This window comes from Pseudorasbora parva, chromosome 21 (assembly GCF_024679245.1).
Source record: "Pseudorasbora parva isolate DD20220531a chromosome 21, ASM2467924v1, whole genome shotgun sequence".
Classification (NCBI taxonomy): domain Eukaryota; kingdom Metazoa; phylum Chordata; class Actinopteri; order Cypriniformes; family Gobionidae; genus Pseudorasbora; species Pseudorasbora parva.
Genome location: NC_090192.1, coordinates 4,393,598 through 4,414,517, shown reverse-complemented (window position 1 = coordinate 4,414,517; position 20,920 = coordinate 4,393,598). Strand labels below are relative to the sequence as shown.

Genomic DNA, 20,920 nt, shown 5'->3' with positions numbered 1-20,920 from the left:
AGTGAAATGCATGCTGAAAACACCACACGCATAGTGAGTGTATATTAGACCAAACTGAGACACACAGAACATGCAGACTTCCTATTTAAATAAGCGTTTTTTGCACTTTAATATACACAGACACTTGGGATGGGGGGGGGGGATGGGGGGGGGGGGGGTGCGCTTGTGGATAATCTGTGTCGAAAGGTGCAACAAAACAATACTTTTTACGGAGGCTCAGACTGTTTGGATTTGCTCAGAGGGTCAGGTTGCTGTTTTATCATGGCTGTATTGAATCCATCATACTCTATGGTATAGAGGTCTGGTTCGGTAATATAACAGTTACTCTTAGATCCCAGTTGAACCTCTTTGTGCGTAGGCCTGTCACGATAACAAATTTTGCTGGACGATAAATTGGCCAAGAAATTATTGCAATAAACAATAATATTGTCGTTCTGAGACCATTTTCATCTATAATAATGATAATGGCATAATAATGCAGCTCCACCTTTTCAAAGATCCATAAACTTTAATTTCTAAAGACTATTTAACTCTAAATATGGAAAACATTTTAAATAACTACAATAAATGAACAAAACAATCAAAAACAATAAAAGCATGGACTCTCAGCCTGTTTAAAAAAATGCATTTAATTAAGTACCAAAAACAATAAATAAAATGGATGAAAACTGCAAACGATTGTGTTTTATTGTGTTCAAAAAATGACAACAACGCGGAGTGTGCAAGACCCCATTTTGCTTGGCGTTGTGCACGTCAAATTTCGTAACTTTGCGTGCGGCTACGCAACCGAAGAGCCACGAGTTCCAGATGAATCTGCTGGCCGAGAATGACGTCTCATCACGCCGCACCCGGTCTGTGCGTCGAGTATAAACACCTCCCCAAACGGACGAGGCGCGCGCAGTCAACGAGAGAGCAAGGGGGTAATCTAGCGCTCGGAAAGCGTTCCACCCATAGGGGCGGCCATTGCTAACCAAGCCATCACCTGCTGTTAGCATCCCATTGACTCCCATTCATTTTTGAGTCACTTTGACAGTGAATAACTTTACATCTGAGACGTTTAAAGACTCCATTTGTCCTTTGTTTATTTCTAAAGAAACACGACAATGCATAAAAGGCTCCATTACCTTGTATCTTACACTATCGCCCCGCAGAAGCTGTTTTTGTAAAAATAGGCTAACGATTGCGTCATAACCAACGCGACTCTGTCGCACAGTTGAGAAATTACCGTATAGACCTGAGGAGACGCTCGCAGGCAATCTTTTACTGTCTATGAGGCAGTCTGGGGGACGTGGAGACATAAAGTCTGATAAAGTCAAGGGGGAAGAATGGAGAGAAGCCATAGGGGACAAGTCCGTATTAAATGTGCACTATATATTAAGTCTTCTGAAATCATACGATAGCTTTGTGTGAGGAACAAACTAAAGCTCAAATCATTTGTTTATTCAATAGGCTATTCTTGCCTTTAGATTTAAAATTACTTTAGTCATGAACTATGCCTTTAAGAAAAACTTTGATTAGATGCGAGGTCTGCTGTGGTGGAGCTCTGGGTGTGTCTGGACATGGCAGATGAAGGCGAGACTTCTCCAGGATCCAAGCCTCTTTTTTTTTCTCGGTGACGGGAGGTGAATGGGGTTGAGATAAGTGAGCAGGGGTTTCAAAGGGGAGCACACTTAAACCAGACAGGATTGAGGACTCGAGTAATGTAGTGGGCAGGTGGAGACAGGCAAAAAAACTCTTTGTGTGTTTTGGTGAGAGAGGGATGGATGGACTTGTTTCTTTTAGTTTGCCTTTCCAAACTGAGTTTTTGAGGATGTGGCAGTGTTTAGCCACGTTCTGGGTTTTGGCTTTTACATCACAACCAAACCAAACATAAATATATGCATACAACGGCAGTTAAAAACAGGCAAAATATTGTGGGGACCATGAAACTTTTATGAAAATTATCAAAAATGCTGGCAGGGAATGAGTTAATTAATTGTGAAACTACTAGTAATTTCTGAGTGAAAATTGTGGACCCACTTTTTATGAGGTGGCCTTAACTACTATGTACTAACATTTTAATTAATCATTTGATACAATGCATTTATTGTGTACATACATGTTTTTACATTGTACTTACATTTAAAAAAAATACCTGCTTGTAATTACGTCTGTAAATAATTTCTGTAGTTACATTTGTAATTACACAGTTGACACTTCCGTTACACCTAGCCTTAAACTGACCCACACCACCACACCTGTCCCTAACTCTACCCTTAAACTGACCCACACCACCACACCTGACCCTAACTTTACCCTTAAACTGACCCACACCACCACACCTGACCCTAACTTTACCCTTAATCTGACCCACACCACCACACCTGACCCTAACTCTACCCTTAAACTGACCCACACCACCACACCTGACCCTAACTTTACCCTTAAACTTATCCACACCACCACACCTGACCCTAACTTTACCCTTAAACTGACCCACTCCACCACACCTGACCCTAACTTTACCCTTAAACTGACCCACACCACCACACCTGACCCTAACTCTACCCTTAAACTGACCCACACCACCACACCTGTCCCTAACTCTACCCTTAAACTGACCCACACCACACACCTGTCCCTAACTTTACCCTTAAACTGACCCACACCACCACACCTGACCCTAACTTTACCCTTAAACTGACCCACACCTGACCCTAACTTTACCCTTAAACTGACCCACTCCACCACACCTGACCCTAACTTTACCCTTAAACTGACCCACACCACCACACCTGTCCCTAACTCTACCCTTAAACTGACCCACACCACCACACCTGTCCCTAACTCTACCCTTAAACTGACCCACACCACACACCTGTCCCTAACTTTACCCTTAAACTGACCCACACCTGACCCTAACTTTACCCTTAAACTGACCCACACCTGACCCTAACTTTACGCTTAAACTGACCCACACCACCACACCTGACCCTAACTCTACCCTTAAACTGACCCACACCTGACCCTAACTTTACCCTTAAACTGACCCACACCACCACACCTGACCCTAACTCTACCCTTAAACTGACCCACACCACCACACCTGACCCTAACTCTACCCTTAAACTGACCCACACCTGACCCTAACTTTACCCTTAAACTGACCCACACCACCACACCTGACCCTAACTTTACCCTTAAACTGACCCACACCACCACACCTGACCCTAACTCTACCCTTAAACTGACCCACACCACCACACCTGTCCCTAACTTTACCCTTAAACTGACCCACACCACCACACCTGTCCCTAACTCTACCCTTAAACTGACCCACACCACCACACCTGACCCTAACTTTACCCTTAAACTGACCCACACCACCACACCTGACCCTAACTCTACCCTTAAACTGACCCACACCACCACACCTGTCCCTAACTCTACCCTTAAACTGACCCACACCACCACACCTGACCCTAACTTAAACTGACCCACACCACCACACCTGTCCCTTACTTTACCCTTAAACTGACCCACACCACCACACCTGACCCTAACTTTACCCTTAAACTGACCCACACCACCACACCTGTCCCTTACTTTACCCTTAAACTGACCCACACCACCACACCTGTCCCTAACTTTACCCTTAAACTTATCCACACCACCACACCTGACCCTAACTTTACCCTTAAACTGACCCACTCCACCACACCTGACCCTAACTTTACCCTTAAACTGACCCACACCACCACACCTGACCCTAACTCTACCCTTAAACTGACCCACACCACCACACCTGTCCCTAACTCTACCCTTAAACTGACCCACACCACACACCTGTCCCTAACTTTACCCTTAAACTGACCCACACCACCACACCTGACCCTAACTTTACCCTTAAACTGACCCACACCTGACCCTAACTTTACCCTTAAACTGACCCACTCCACCACACCTGACCCTAACTTTACCCTTAAACTGACCCACACCACCACACCTGTCCCTAACTCTACCCTTAAACTGACCCACACCACCACACCTGTCCCTAACTCTACCCTTAAACTGACCCACACCACACACCTGTCCCTAACTTTACCCTTAAACTGACCCACACCTGACCCTAACTTTACCCTTAAACTGACCCACACCTGACCCTAACTTTACGCTTAAACTGACCCACACCACCACACCTGACCCTAACTCTACCCTTAAACTGACCCACACCTGACCCTAACTTTACCCTTAAACTGACCCACACCACCACACCTGACCCTAACTCTACCCTTAAACTGACCCACACCACCACACCTGACCCTAACTCTACCCTTAAACTGACCCACACCTGACCCTAACTTTACCCTTAAACTGACCCACACCACCACACCTGTCCCTAACTCTACCCTTAAACTGACCCACACCACACACCTGTCCCTAACTTTACCCTTAAACTGACCCACACCACCACACCTGACCCTAACTTTACCCTTAAACTGACCCACACCTGACCCTAACTTTACCCTTAAACTGACCCACTCCACCACACCTGACCCTAACTTTACCCTTAAACTGACCCACACCACCACACCTGTCCCTAACTCTACCCTTAAACTGACCCACACCACCACACCTGTCCCTAACTCTACCCTTAAACTGACCCACACCACACACCTGTCCCTAACTTTACCCTTAAACTGACCCACACCTGACCCTAACTTTACCCTTAAACTGACCCACACCTGACCCTAACTTTACGCTTAAACTGACCCACACCACCACACCTGACCCTAACTCTACCCTTAAACTGACCCACACCTGACCCTAACTTTACCCTTAAACTGACCCACACCACCACACCTGACCCTAACTCTACCCTTAAACTGACCCACACCACCACACCTGACCCTAACTCTACCCTTAAACTGACCCACACCTGACCCTAACTTTACCCTTAAACTGACCCACACCACCACACCTGACCCTAACTTTACCCTTAAACTGACCCACACCACCACACCTGACCCTAACTCTACCCTTAAACTGACCCACACCACCACACCTGTCCCTAACTTTACCCTTAAACTGACCCACACCACCACACCTGTCCCTAACTCTACCCTTAAACTGACCCACACCACCACACCTGACCCTAACTTTACCCTTAAACTGACCCACACCACCACACCTGACCCTAACTCTACCCTTAAACTGACCCACACCACCACACCTGTCCCTAACTCTACCCTTAAACTGACCCACACCACCACACCTGACCCTAACTTAAACTGACCCACACCACCACACCTGTCCCTTACTTTACCCTTAAACTGACCCACACCACCACACCTGACCCTAACTTTACCCTTAAACTGACCCACACCACCACACCTGTCCCTTACTTTACCCTTAAACTGACCCACACCACCACACCTGTCCCTAACTTTACCCTTAAACTGACCCACACCACCACACCTGACCCTAACTCTACCCGTATCCCACCTCAATATCAGCAAAGGTGTTTTGCAATAAAATTTGAACACAGTAAGTACATTGTACTTATTTTTTGATGTAAGTACATAGTACTTAAGGCCACCTAATATAAAGTGGGACCAAAATTGTTCCTGCACAAAACCAAATCATCATTTGTTTTCACTTCCAATGTCTTGTGTGTATTTGTATATCAGGTTTCCTCTGTGTGATGACTTAGGATACATGAACACTGTGATATAGGAATGCTGCCTGCTCAGTGTCTCGACATGTTCGCTGTGAGCAGGGGGAGGGGCAGACGCTCGCTGTCCAATAGCCTACCTCGATGTCTACCCGTCGCGCTGGGGTCAAGGCAATGTAAACAGTCATGATGTCAGCCTAAAAATAGATTGAGAGCCCTTATAAGTGGTGAGATTTGTGTAGCGCCATTGAGCTTTTGTTGACATTTAAGAGGTGGGCATGATGATTATGCTTTCCTCACAAGCCTGTTTCATCCTAATTTAAGGGTTTCTTCTTTTATAACCCTTTATTAGTATGCTTTAATGCTCCCTTATGCCACTGTCTTTTATACAGTGTGTTAAACAATTCGGACCACCAAGCAATTCTCACTTGGACTGAAAAACTAATCCTTTGCTGAAGATTTTTTTATGGTTTTGAAAGATGTTGCCATGTAAAAACAGTGAAATATTGTTACAGTTTAAAATATCTGTTTTCTATGTTAATATATTTTCAAATGTAATTTATTCCTGTGATCAAAGATGAATTTATCATCATTACTCCAGTCTTCAGTGTCACATGATCCTTCAGAAATAATTTAATTTGATGGTTTGCTGCTCAATTAACATTTATGATTATTATCAATAGCAGTTTAATACATTTTGATCTATGACATCAGAAACGAGTGATGGAAACGCCACATTTCTGGAGAAAATCCCTTAATTCGCTTAACGGATTAGTTCACTTTAAAGTGAAAATTTCCTGATAATTTACTCACCCCCATCTCATCCAAGATGTTCATGTCTTTCTTCCTTCAGTTGAGAAGAAATTACGTTTGTGAGGAAAAGGATTTTTCTCCATATAATGGACTTCAGTGGTAACCAAAATGTTGAAGGTCCAAATCAATGCAGTTTCAAAGGAAGGCTCTGCACAATCCCAGACAAGGCATTGGGTCTTATCAAGCCAAACCATCTGTCATTGTCAAAACAAAAAACATTTATATACTTTTTAACCTAAATTGCTCATCTTGCACGTTAGACTTGGTGGAAGTACCACCCCAAGCGAATGTGCGAGGACTAATACTAACGCCTTTACAAAAAAAACCTCCATCTACAACTTCAAAACTGTCCAACATCGTTTTACCTTTTTTTGCCAAAGGTTGTTTGTATTAGTGTTCACACGAGCAAAAGGGTGGTACTTCCAACTACGTCTAGTGTGACTTTTCTGACGATAAATGTTTATTTTTGTTTTGACAATGACAGACGGTTTGGCTTGATAAGACCCAATGCCTTGTCTGGGATTGTGCAGAGCCTTCCTTTGAAACTGCATTGATTTGGACCTTCAACATTTTGGTTGCCACTGAAGTCCATTAAATGGAGAAAAATCCTTTTCCTCATAAACAGTGTTGCCACAGTTACTTTGAAAAAGTAATCTGATTACTGATTACTGATTACTCCTTTAAAAAGTAACTTAGTTACTTTACAGATTACTTGATTTTAAAAGTAACTAAGTTAGATTACAAGTTACTTTATTAGTTACATTCAGCAGTTGCCGACAACACCGCTGCCGCCTCAAAATAGAAATGACAACCGTTTTTGGCAACACACTTTATTGTATTTATGCCCGAGACTGACGGTCCCGACTTTTTTACGCCCCCTTTTTTAGGCTTCTCCTTCGTTTTATATTTATTTTAATAATTAAAATGAACAATGAGATGTGCTGGTGGAAACAACATGAGACCATGATAGCTTGCGCCACTGTCAAGATATGGCTCGCGCAGGGTTAAAGAGTCCGTTTCTTCAGTGCAGCTGCTAGAGTTATGGCCTTTTTACAACTGGTTCCTTCATTCGTTTTCTCTGACCAGGTATCTATCTGATTGCGAAATGACCAGGAGTAGGCCTAAATGCCTTCCGAGAGTCTTTCCAGACGTATTTAATTCCGATCACTCAAACAAACCAATTCAGAAGGTGCATGAAAGCATTTCAAACTAAACCGGACAAATGTAAATATATCTGGTTGTTTAAACCACATGTGTAAATTTTACTCCTGGCAAATAATTAAAAAATAAATGTGTGAGAGCGTGTTATGTTGTAGTCAGATAGATATGACGGTGCTACTGCAACATCGCTGCAAATGAGTAAAGCAAGCCAACGCATATGGCCGTAAATGAAACTTTAAAATAAGTCACACAAAACACAATCATCTTCAATATAAGTTAATGAGACTAATGATCTTACCAGTGCTTAGGTCGCTCTCTCTCTCATATTGCGATCATTGAATTTAAAATGAGCTGCTGAATAAAATGCTGGAATCTTTTGCTTTGATGTGAACTCCGTTAAATGAGCATATACCGCGGGAATTGAAGATCGGATTTATATTAATTTTGCTGAAGTGTAAGGTAGGCTATAAGACAACCTGCCTGTACTTTTTTTTTTTTGTTTGTTTAGATTGTGTAGCCCGTTTCGGGTTTTTTGAGCACCGTTGCGAGCATGTTGTGAGCAGTAGGCTAATCTATCAGCTGCCTCAGCTCGTCAGAAATGCCTTTGTGGTGGTATAATAACTAGCCTACTTTGTTTTTAATGTCAAAGTAGTTATATTTCGTTTCGTTTATTTTTTAAGTTCATTTAGAAAAATGTTTGGAGCAATTTTTGTTTGTTAAATTAAAGTTTTAATTTTTTTATGTGACGACCCAGTGAGTTTACCGCATGTTTAATAGCCTAGTCTCTCAAACCAACTCTTGAATTGTCTTGCCTATATAAACTTTAATTTAACAAACAAAATTAGGATAATAAAAAACGAAACGAAAAATAACTACTTTGACATTAAAAACAAAACTGAACTATTTTAATGGCTGCAACAATGTAAAAAATAAAATAAATAAATAAAAAACACGGCTCCAGCCCTCGGGCTGAGAATTTTGATAAGCTGTCGGTTTTTACAAAGGAAAATGACTAAAATAGTAACTCACAGTGACTTGGATAAGTAACTTTAATCTGATTACTGGTTTGGAAATAGTAACGCGTTAGATTACTCGTTACTGGAAAAAAGTAGTCAGATTAGAGTAACGCGTTACTATGTAACGCGTTACTGGCATCACTGCTCATAAACGTAATTTATTTACGACTGAAGAAAGACATGAACATCTTGGATGGGGAGGGGGGGGGTATAATAATCAAAGTAAATATCAGTAAAATATCAGGAAATGTTCATTTTTAAGTGAACTAATCCTTTAAAGTTTTTACACTCGCTTAAGGTGGTTAATGAATTAAAAAGTTATGCGAATAATAGTTCATACAATGTCAAAAAGTGTTGATCAAATCAATCTAGTTATAAGGACACTTGACTAACAATTTATTTCAATTGAGTTTAAAAAATATTGGGTAAAACACACTCTTTCACGCCATGAGATTTGTGTCCCTGGAGCACAAAACCATCGTAAGTCTCATGGGTATATTTGTGGCAATATTACAGTGAATGGGTCAAAATTATAGATTTTTCTTTTATGCCAAAAAATTACGATATGTTCCATGAAGATATTTTGTAAATTTCCTACCGTAAATATATAAAAATATTGTAATATAGGTGTTATTAGTAGTAATATGCATTGCTAAGGACTTCATTTGGACAACTTTAAAGGCAATTTTCTCAATATTAAGAATATTCAAATTCCAGTATTATTGCATCTCGGACAAATATTGTCCTTTAACAAACCATACATCAATGGAAAGATCGATTATTCAGCTTTCAGATGATGTATAAATCTCAATTTCAAAAAAATGTATCCTTATGACTGGTTTGTGGTCCAGGGTCACATATGGACACTATAGAAAATGTTCCTCAGTCACATTACTGGTATTCGCTTACATTTAGGATGCTATCTTTGTAGGGAGTGACAGCAAGGCAGCTCGTATAGGTTTGAGAACAGAGCCATTCTCCCTCCCAACAACGATGATGATGATGTGGCAGGCTTGACAAATTATGTTGCATAGTTTTTGTGTTTGCAAACTTCAGAGGACAGGGATGTAATGGTCCACCCTTTTCTCCTCTTCCTCCAAACACCCCACCCACCTCCCCAGCATTTTGAACCTAAATGATAAAGTGACTGTACACATCAAACAAAGAGAGCATCAGCTCAGAGTGTTTCAGATCCTACTTCTAACCCTGCATAAGCCGCTGAGAGTCGATCTGAGCTTTTCCTTCAAACAGATGTGTGCATGCATGAGTTAAGCCTCATAGAGAAATGGGAAAATGTGAGAAACTAATGAGAAGCATATTCTGAAACCTTAAGTTTCGTGATTCGGAAAAAATCTCCTGTGTACTTTCCAACTCGCTTTCAGAGACTTTATGATTTAACATGAAATTATCATCTATAAATGAATCCGTGAAATTTATGGTGAAAAATGGCACCGGTGGATGCCAGAACTTACAGTAGCAACATTTTAAAGGAAACCTATTATGCCCCTTTTTACAAGATGTAAAATAAGTCTCAGGTGTCCCCAGAATGTGTCTGTGAAGTTTCAGATCAAAATACCCCACAGATTATTAATTATATCATGTTGTAAATGCACATTTTCAAGTGGAAGAAAAAACATGCTGTTTTTGTGCATGTGTCTTTAAATGCAAATGAGCTGCTGCTCCTCATCCCCTACCCAGAAGAGGGCGGAGCCTGTACAGCTCATGCTTCGGATACTCTGCCAAAAACTAAAACATCTGTTTGATTTTGCTTATCATTGCAGTTCTCCATCATAATGAAAGTTTATTATCGGCATGTGTTTTAAAGCCATATCGGTCTAAACTTATGATATATGGTTTTCTAAGTTCACAGAAAGCTGGACGTCAGACAGCGCGTCTCGTGAGTAGCCCTTATTAAATAAAGTTCTCTTTCACGTCTTCTTGTGCTTAAACTGTCAAATACAAAGTTATGTCAAAAACACAAAGTTAACAAAGAAAAAGCATATGTACTGTATCTGTGTATTAAAGTGACAGCATTGTAATGTACAGTACTGCTAAATACGCTGTAAATATGAATCAAACAACAAAATAAATTCAGAAAATCCCTCGCTGCTCTTGATTAAATAACTTTAGAAGCTTTAATGAATGCTGCTGATAAATTCTCTGACAAGGACTCAGGGCTAATATGCTAATAGGGCGGAGTCTGTCTGCAGTCGGGGGCGGGGCCTAAGCAATATGACATCACAAATCAACCGCTTATTTTGAGTCACTGCTTATGATTTATGAGGATAAAAAATGGAGTGGTTGTGTACACTGCTGACACATTTATGCTCAAACACCATAAGTAGATTTTGCATAATAGGTCTCCTTTAAACTTATTGTACATAACAGTACATTTTATTAAATGATGTTGTTAAATTTTGTACCTATAACATACTGATAACCACCGTAATTATACAAGTGGTAAACGAGACACATGATGGCTTTGTTCAAATCGGATTTTTGTGCATGTCCAATTAGAGTTCAATCATACTTGGCAAAAAAAATCACATGAAATAAGATTTTTACAAATCCATCAATTAATCAGAGCTGTGGCTAAGACAAAATCTGTGTTTCAAACCCCTCCATGTTGCTGCTATGTTTTTTTTCTGGCATAGGCATACCAACCCAAAATCATTGCCAAAGAAACCAATACAGATAATGAAGAAAAATGAAAGCACCAAATAGTTTCAGATTAGATTCAGATTGGATGGACAAATAATTGTATTTGGACTGACAGTGTGAATGAAGCCGATGAATCAAAGTAAATTAATAGCGCTGATTTTTTTATGAGGCTGAGGTAAATACTAATATTCAGAAGGTACACAATATCACGCACACAAATACAAAACTCCATCATGGTAAGACATGACATTGAAACAATGTAAGAAACATTAATTAAATAACAATAAAATTATGTAAAGTAACATCTGTAACGACTAAAGCAGAGAATTTTAGTTTTTTCCATTGTATAGGATGACTTTTGGTTTTAACTTCCAAAGTCTGTATTGAACAGTATTTTACTGTAAAACTACTTAAACTGCCCTATTAGTTTTTCACTGTGTATAGGAAGGGAACGTAACCAATAGACAGGATTTTACCGTAGCATTTTTACATTCTTTTACCATTAAATTACAAACTAATATAGAGCTTTACTGTTCTGATTTTAGACCCTTGTGTGGTGTGAAACAGTGAAAAACAGCAGGGGCTCGAGCACTTGGCCAGACTTTCCATGATGTGACAAGGGGAAGAAAAAGACCAAAAACACAGCCATACTGCGGTCTGAGAAATGACTCCACTAAATATGGCCATCTGCACTTAGCCAATCAGAGGGCTTCTGCATAAGCTCCGCCCATCCTATATTAGAACATGAGCTGATTTTTCCACCATGTCTTTCTTATTTTTCTGGGCAAATGTGTCGATGTAGAGAAAATGAAGTGCAGACATGAAGCAGAAGCTGAGTGCATTGTGATAACCTGATCATGTGACCTTCACCAAAGTGTTATCTGCAACGTTTAAACCCTGTCTTTTTATAGTAAGCATGTTCTCTGAATCCAGCGTCCTCTGCACTGACATGTTCTCTCACGTTATCTTGTTCAGTCTTAGACAAGTGTGTCCGTTCAGTTTTGGCACTGCTCATCTCCGCCTTTTCCAGTTTCCATCCAGACCCTTCTGTGTGTCTTTCCTGGTATTTCCTGCGAGATATTTGACGACACGGATTTCTGCTTCCCATCTGTACGGGCCGAGTTCAGAGAGGCTGTAAATCACTGGAGGCGTGTCAGCCCAGCGCTTTAACCTGCTGGGTAATTTCGTGGGCTTTTACACTCTTAACCTGTTGTCTCCCGTTTATGTCCCTAAGTAGTGCAGATGCAGGAGTTTTTTAGCATGTGGAGCGCCTTTCTGTGATGCATAAACATAACCTGAAAATACTGCTTACATACATATCAGTGATGTCTGCAATAAGAAGCAGTTTAAGACTTCGAGAATATACCATCATTAATTATGCTTTATCTCATTGGCAATTTCTTTTCAGCAAAAGTCTAGCAAAATTGTTTTATGTTTAGAAAAATTTGTAAAATAAACATAATTTTATATATATCATCTGAAAACAATCATGCGATACCATTCAAACATCTCTTATTTTCACCAAGGCTGCAGTTATTTGATTAAAAACACAGTAAATACACTAATATTCGTTGTTATTATTATTAGACATTAATTGTTTTCTATTTGAATATATCATTCTGATGATGATTTGATGCTCAAGAAACATTTATGATTATTGTCAATGTGGAAAACAGTTGTGCTGCTCCATGTTTTTTATGAAAAACCATGATTTTACAGGATTATTTGAATAGAAAGTTAAACAGAACAGCATTTAATTGAAATATAAATCTTTTATAATGTTTATAATAAATGTCATAAATTAAATGCTACCAAAACCCCTAAACTTTCAATGGTAGTTGATATACTATATTGATTTATGATTCAAATATTACATGCATTTCATTTTTTGTTTTAATGACGTTTAGATATTTTATATATCAGAAAACCTTATTTTATATATTGGAAATCAAGGCATATGAATAGTTTAATTAATCAAATGTTTTTGCATTCTACTATGCTATTTTTAATGTTTTATCATTATGTAAGAACAATGTGTTTGAGCTAAGTACACTCTTAAAAATAAAGCTTCTTTATTGGTATCTTTGGTTCTGTGAATAACATCCATTCCTTAAAAACCTGCTTTATGGTGGAAAAGGGTTTTAAAATGTAACGCACAATAAGAAAAAAAGGTTCGGTAACACTTCAGGCTACTTAAAGCCTTTATGCGTAATGCATTATAAGGTATTCATAATGTACATTATAGTGCATTACATCTTTTATTAAATAATTGTAACCATAGTTGATACAGTCTTGTTCAAAATAATAGCAGTACAATGTGACTAACCAGAATAATCAAGGTTTTTAGTATATTTTTTATTGCTACGTGGCAAACAAGTTACCAGTAGGTTCAGTAGATTGTCAGAAAACAAATGAGACCCAGCATTCATGATATGCACGCTCTTAAGGCTGTGCAATTGGGCAATTAGTTGAAAGGGGTGTGCTCAAAAAAATAGCAGTGTCTACCTTTGAATGTACAAACTCAAAACTATTTTGTACAAACATTTTTTTTTCCTGGGATTTAGCAATCCTGTGAATCACTAAACTAATATTTAGTTGTATGACCACAGTTTTTTAAAACTGCTTGACATCTGTGTGGCATGGAGTCAACCAACTTGTGGCACCTCTCAGCTGTTATTCCACTCCATGATTCTTTAACAACATTCCACAATTCATTCACATTTCTTGGTTTTGCTTCAGAAACAGCATTTTTGATATCACCCCACAAGTTCTCAATTGGATTAAGGTCTGGAGATTGGGCTGGCCACTCCATAACATTAATTTTGTTGGTTTGGAACCAAGACTTTGCCCGTTTACTAGTGTGTTTTGGGTCATTGTCTTGTTGAAACAACCGTTTCAAGGGCATGTCCTCTTCAGCATAGGGCAACATGACCTCTTCAAGTATTTTAACATATGCAAACTGATCCATGATCCCTGGTATGCGATAAATAGGCCCAACACCATAGTAGGAGAAACATGCCCATATCATGATGCTTGCACCTCCATGCTTCACTGTCTTCACTGTGTACTGTGGCTTGAATTCAGAGTTTGGGGGTCGTCTCACAAACTGCCTGTGGCCCTTGGACCCAAAAAGAACAATTTTACTCTCATCAGTCCACAAAATGTTCCTCCATTTCTCTTTAGGCCAGTTGATGTGTTCTTTGGCAAATTGTAACCTCTTCTGCACATGCCTTTTTTTTTAACAGAGGGACTTTGCGGGGGATTCTTGAAAATAGATTAGCTTCACACAGACGTCTTCTAACTGTCACAGTTCTTACAGGTAACTCCAGACTGTCTTTGATCATCCTGGAGGTGATCATTGGCTGAGCCTTTGCCATTCTGGTTATTCTTCTATCCATTTTGATGGTTGTCTTCCGTTTTCTTCCACGTCTCTCTGGTTTTGCTCTCCATTTTAAGGCATTCGAGATCATTTTAGCTGAACAGCCTATCATTTTTTGCACCTCTTTATAGGTTTTCCCCTCTCTAATCAACTTTTTAATCAAAGTACGCTGTTCTTCTGAACAATGTCTTGAACGACCCATTTTCCTCAGCTTTCAAATGCATGTTCAACAAGTGTTGGCTTCATCCTTAAATAGGGGCCACCTGATTCACACCTGTTTCTTCACAAAATTGATGACCTCAGTGATTGAATGCCACACTGCTATTTTTTTTAACACACCCCTTTCAACTAATTCAACTAATTGCCCAATTGCACAGCCTTAAGAGCGTGCATATCATGAATTCTGGGTCTCATTTGTTTTCTGAGAATCTACTGAACCTACTGGTAACTTGTTTGCCACGTAGCAATAAAAAATATACTAAAAACCTTGATTATTCTGGTTAGTCACATTGTACTGCTATTATTTTGAACAAGACTGTATGCATTATAATATTTGCAGATCTGGAATGGATTGTTTGTCAAGTGTTTGAATTAATAGATTACACATTAACATTATATTTGCATTACACATAAAGGCTTTAAGTAAAGTGTTCCCAGTGGTTCTTTTAATAACTGTTCACTTTAGAACCTTTATTTTTAAGAGTGTAATATAGTAAATAATGAAATAAGTCATTTGATAATTCCCTCTCACACACATTTGTTTCCTCAGTGCTCTCTCATTCCCGAAGGCTCCTCCTCTCCTCACTCCTAAAGGCTGTCGGGCTGAGCTGTGTTTCTTCCTCTGGCCAACAGAAGGCGTCTCAAAGTGGAATCGCTCACTAGCGGTAAGCAGTTCTGGCAAGTGTTCTGGTAGAAAGCCACACTCCATTTACCACCCGAGGCCCGCGTTTATTTTGTGTTTCCAAATGTTTCCTCACAAATGTTCCGGTCTGGAACTGCATCTGCGTTGATTGTCCGCAATATATAAAGCACTGCTGTCAATCACAGCATATACTTTGTAGACAGCGCAGCAGTGACAATCAGAAGATTAAATTCAAATCAGAACTTCAGAATTTGGAGTTAGTGAAAGGTTTGCTAGTATAAAAGTATATAGGCTAGTGTATGAATATATGCTGGGATGTGTGGTCCTAATTACTCACTCATTCGGCAGGATCTTTATAGACTGCTGGCTCACAGGGAACTACAGAAAACCTGCTGGGAAAGACTTTATATGACCTACAGACGTAGTTTACAGAAAGCCCTGTGTTTGGACCTGTCTTGATTTAACTAGATTTAGAAGATGATAGTTTTAGTGCATTTGTTACCATCACATAAATGTGAAACTGCACTGTAAAACATTTTTTTTAAAATAAGTTACCTGGTGGCCTTATTTTTGAGTTAATTGAAATTTGAGTTAATACAATGACATTTTTTTAAGAATCGACAACTTTTATTAAAATATTGAAAGATTTTGTAAGCATATTATTGGGTGATTGTGTGTGTTTTATTTGTGATGACGCAGTGAAACAACATGCCAAATTGATTAAAAATGTGATAAAATGATTTATCAATTTTTTTATGTGGTTCGGATACAATAATATTGATTTTCTATTTATTAAACCAATTTCCTTCATTGTATCAACTCAATAAACTCAACATTTTAAGGCAACCAGGTTACTTACTTTTTTTAAGTTAAACCAACGAAACAAATTTACAGTGCGGTAAAAAAGGAATTGATCAGAAAATACTTTTCCCCAGTTAAATGTGTTATGTCTATATATGTGCAATGTACGCTCAAACTTTAGTTCAGGGTCCAATTCTCAATATTAACTATCATAGCTCCTAAAGTCCCGACAAGTAATTTCACTCGGCGTCCATCTTTGAAACTCTATGCAATTGCAGCTCCTATATCTTTAAATGGTGAAACATCAAAATCTCCAAAACTGTTTGCCACGTTTACTGTTTCTTGAATCATGAAAAAAACCCTGAATTTTTCAGCCTAGACATGCTAATGCTCAGTCCTAAGTGCGTCTCTCATAACGCTGGCTGTTTCTATAGCAACCGGAGTTTCTAATGGCAGCTGCAGTGATTCAATGACCTTACTAATCAACGATTGGCTATTTCATTAAGAAGGCGTGGCTTATTCGCCATATTTGGCATTGCACTTTCACCCTTTCATAAGTAATCAGAGTGCATCTTCTTCCTATATATAAAGTCATTGTTATTTATATAGTAAGAATCTGTACACACATTCTGTTGATCTCATGTCAATCTTAAGTAGGCCTACCTATAGATTGGTTAACATCCTTCATATCTTTACGAAAAGTTGTATCATATTTATACAAGACAGATACGCTTTACCGAGTCTTTCCGAATATAACCCAACGTCTGGAGGCGTATCGTGTGTGGGGGCGGAGCTAAAGAGTCACATTCATGTTGTTTACTTGATTTGCACTTACACGCCTATATAGCTAAGAACACAAAAACATTTGAGGCAGTTTTACTCACTGCCTGCGGTTTCAACACATGACCGTGAACCTTAATCATTTGGACCACTCCATCTTTCAGCATTAGACGATCTAGCGGTCCGGAGTTGAACTGGGCCTTGTTTATAAAACCATCATCACTGAAATGCAGAGAACAAACAGGAACACTTGCGCAACTCTGTCGCTGCTCCGGAAAAACAAACTCCATCCACTGTCCCCTTAACGCTGGGTTCTTTGGGAAGCTGGGAACAGGGAACAGGGTTGTCTTGACCCTGACAAAGAAAAACACACTTCTTTGGCGCCATTGTTGATTTGGTGAAGTCCTGTGACCTGTGCAGCGCCGCAGACGACTTCCCTAAAGCCGAGCCAAGTGCATTGATGGGCATACTCGAAAAAAAACCTTTCAGAAACTTGGGAGAAACCAGAAGGAGTATTTTTTGGCACAGAAAAACTCCATCAAACGTCCAACTAATTTTTTTTTAACTTTGTTAAAGACTTGGATTCCCATGCTAATCATGGACAGTGTAAATAAATCACCATGTATGAAATGGCATTAGACCCCCCACCCCTTTAAGTTTGAGATTGAGATGTAGAATATGGTTATGCAGAATTTTGTGCTTTACTAGTAAACAGCCAATATCCTAGTAATATGCATGCTAATAGGTAACTAGTTTAGCCTGGATGCCAGCCGAACTTAGCCCCGCCCAGAATTTTTTTAGGTCAGGCAGTTCGTTCTGGCCTCGATCCATAGAGGAGTAATTATCCCAGAACAGAAACTGTTCGGACCAATGAAATCATCAGGGCGGGCTTTAGACGATGACGGACAGATGATCAACAGTAGCGTAATCATCTCGTCATCAAAGGGGCTTGGATTATATTTTTTCGAATCCTAAACGAAGAGCTTGTTTCTGTCTGCATTCACCTTCACTATTTCTCTGAGAAATGATGATCATGTTGGGTAAGTACTCGGTGTATCATTAAATTATGTTATTTTTTTACAACACCGGCAAAGACAACACATTCTCACACCCAACTCGTCACATATGGACGCTTGACCAGGATCCCTTGTCGTCACTTTTCAACGAACTGGGCGTACCTTTATCGTCAATTTTCGATGCGCTGGGTGCTCCATTCATTTCAATGAGAAACCTTTGGCGTCATACACAGACGCATTTAATTCTTTGCGTTTGTAAAAGCAGACATGATATTTAAAGGCTACTTTTATATTTTGGAGCAACTAACCCAACTCCTACCCTAAACCTACCCACATCTTAACAATATAAAACACATACCAGGCAAATAAATGTACAGTCACAAGTATTTATTGCAAAATCTGACCAAAACAGTATAAAAGTATTAGCTCATGTTGCATTCCAAGTCCTCTGAAGTCATACGATGTCTTCATGTGAAGAACAGAGTCGATCTTGATGTTTTAATCGCTGAAATGATGATCCCGCTGCCCCGTGAACGAACTCATTCATATCTCATTCAAATAATTCAAAAGACTCCTGAGCATGACGCAATCGGTCATAAGACACAGGAGAGCCAATGACATTTTACAATCAATGCTGACGTAATGACGCAATTGGTCACAAGACATACGAGAGCCAATGCAATTTCACTATGAAATCTCAAAGTACGGGCGGCAATATTTGAAATTTGATGTGTTTGTTCACGATCTTCGGCGGATGGAGATGCTGATCGCTTTTGGGGAAATCGCTTCATGCAAATCAGTCGCTTGGCCTCGGAAAACTTGGATTATTTTCCTTTTTTGAATAACTCGTGGATGCAGTCGTATGTTATATCCTGTGTTTTATATCATGTTCACACAAATGGGTAGGTTTAGGGATGGGGTGGGGTTGGGTTGGGTTACATGTTAAAATGTGTCTAAATAGCGTAAATAAAATAAATGTAAATGAAATTATGCTTGCTGATTTAATTGAGAAGCACACTCCAACATGTCATAATGGCAAAATTATAAACCAATAAATAATTTTAATAAATAAATCAAAAAATAAATTTCACCATGACGGTAATATTCCCATTCCCAGTGCCTCTGTGTATGACGCCAAAGGTTTCTCATTGAAATGAATGGAGCACCCAGCGCGTCGAAAATTGACGATAAAGGTACGCCCAGTTCGTTGAAAAGTGACGACAAGGGGTCCTGGTCAAGCGTCCATATGTGACGAGTTGGGTGTGAGAATGTGTTGGCTCGTGTATTCCAGCCTGATACCAGAGCGCGTGCAGACAGGGTTGCCAAGTTTTTACAACAAAACCCGCCAACTACTAGCCCTAAACAATAGCTTCTCGGGGGGTTCTCCGGGGGGAAAATGGTGTTTGGGGGGTAAAATGTGTGTTATTTTGCCAAGGTTGCCTGCTAAAATTCGCACTCATGGGTCTATATATCACATAATAGTCGCTTCAACCCGCGGACATAAAAAAAAAACCAGCGGGGGAAAAAAGCGGACAACACAGTGCAGTTGAGCTCTGTTGACATTTGACAATGCGTCGCTTCGTTGCTCTGATTGGTTGTAGGTCTGTCCAATTGAGGTCTTTCCTGGTTCGATTGAAACACGCCCCATAATCACAGCCCAATGGAGCAGTTTCAGACTCATATTCTGACTAGAATTGAGTATGACCACGTCAGGCTACAACTAGTTAATAGTGAGAATTGGACCCTAAAGTGTTACAGAATTAATATTAAATAAATAATCAAATTTAAAATATGAAATAAAATGTAATGGGTTTTATAATTCACATTTGCACATTTAATTCAATGTTACTTGCTGTTTTTTGTCATTATTTGTGGAATTTACTAGTAACTTTAGCAATTATTTTCAAGTAAATCCTAAACCAGTGACATGGTAGTTCCACTATTATGTCAAAGATAAAAGGAAAATATTAGTCTGTTCTACTTTTTTGAGCAAGTCTGTTGGTTCACTCAGGTAAAGCTGCACATCTTCCAGAAGAAACTAGGATGTTTTTCCACTGGCAATGTTCACGGTCGTTATAAGCGCGCAGCCTGAAACCATCTGGAGTTATCACTGCCTTTTAAAACATCTCTGAGAGTCGAACGTCTCGCGAGAAGCTTGCCTGTAAAAAGCATTTAACCTGGCAGATGTCTTTCATATAAAGAAGAAGATACTCTCAAACTTTCTAATGTCTAATTTAGACAGTTCTTTTTGTCTTGCTTGTTTGAGAGGAATCCATTTCAAATGTGTTTCCTTTAGGCTCTTCTAGGGTTCAAAGGTTCATGTGTGATTTATGCCACCCAGATCTCACTCGCTCACCCAGATTTCCCTCCGTCTCTCCAAAGACTCCTCCCCTCCTACTAGTCTTTCTTCTTCTCTTGTTCTTTACTTTCATTTGTCTTTAGTTTTAATCTCAAACGTCCACAGATAAAGCATTAAATACACAAATCTGAAAGGTTGTTAAAATAACAAAAAAAAAGTTGCACGATATTATTGAGGAAAGCTAAATAATCAGAGTTTGCCATCCAATTCCAAGTCCATTCCCTATGATTTAGTAAGTGAAAAACACTGTGCCTAAAAAGAGTAGTATGTCCGAATACATACAGGAGTGTTCGGAAAACAGCTTGTGTTTCTGACCTTCCCTCGAGATTATTAAGTGTACATTTGAATCAAATTCATACCATACATTTTTAACAGTCACAAAGTAAATTCAAATTCAAGTGTAGTATCTGCTCAGACCG

At 39.4% G+C, this 20,920-nt stretch overlaps 1 protein-coding gene across 2 annotated transcripts in view; it reads left to right on the top strand.

Moving 5' to 3' along the window:
• col1a1b (collagen, type I, alpha 1b) overlaps positions 1–20,920 on the top strand; it is a 94,402-nt gene that overhangs the window by 10,922 nt on the left and 62,560 nt on the right. For both annotated transcript variants that reach the window (XM_067429226.1, XM_067429229.1), the window contains exon 2: positions 15,453–15,567. In XM_067429226.1, coding sequence (XP_067285327.1) covers positions 15,453–15,567 — 115 coding nt within the window. The remainder of the gene's footprint in view (positions 1–15,452; positions 15,568–20,920) is intronic.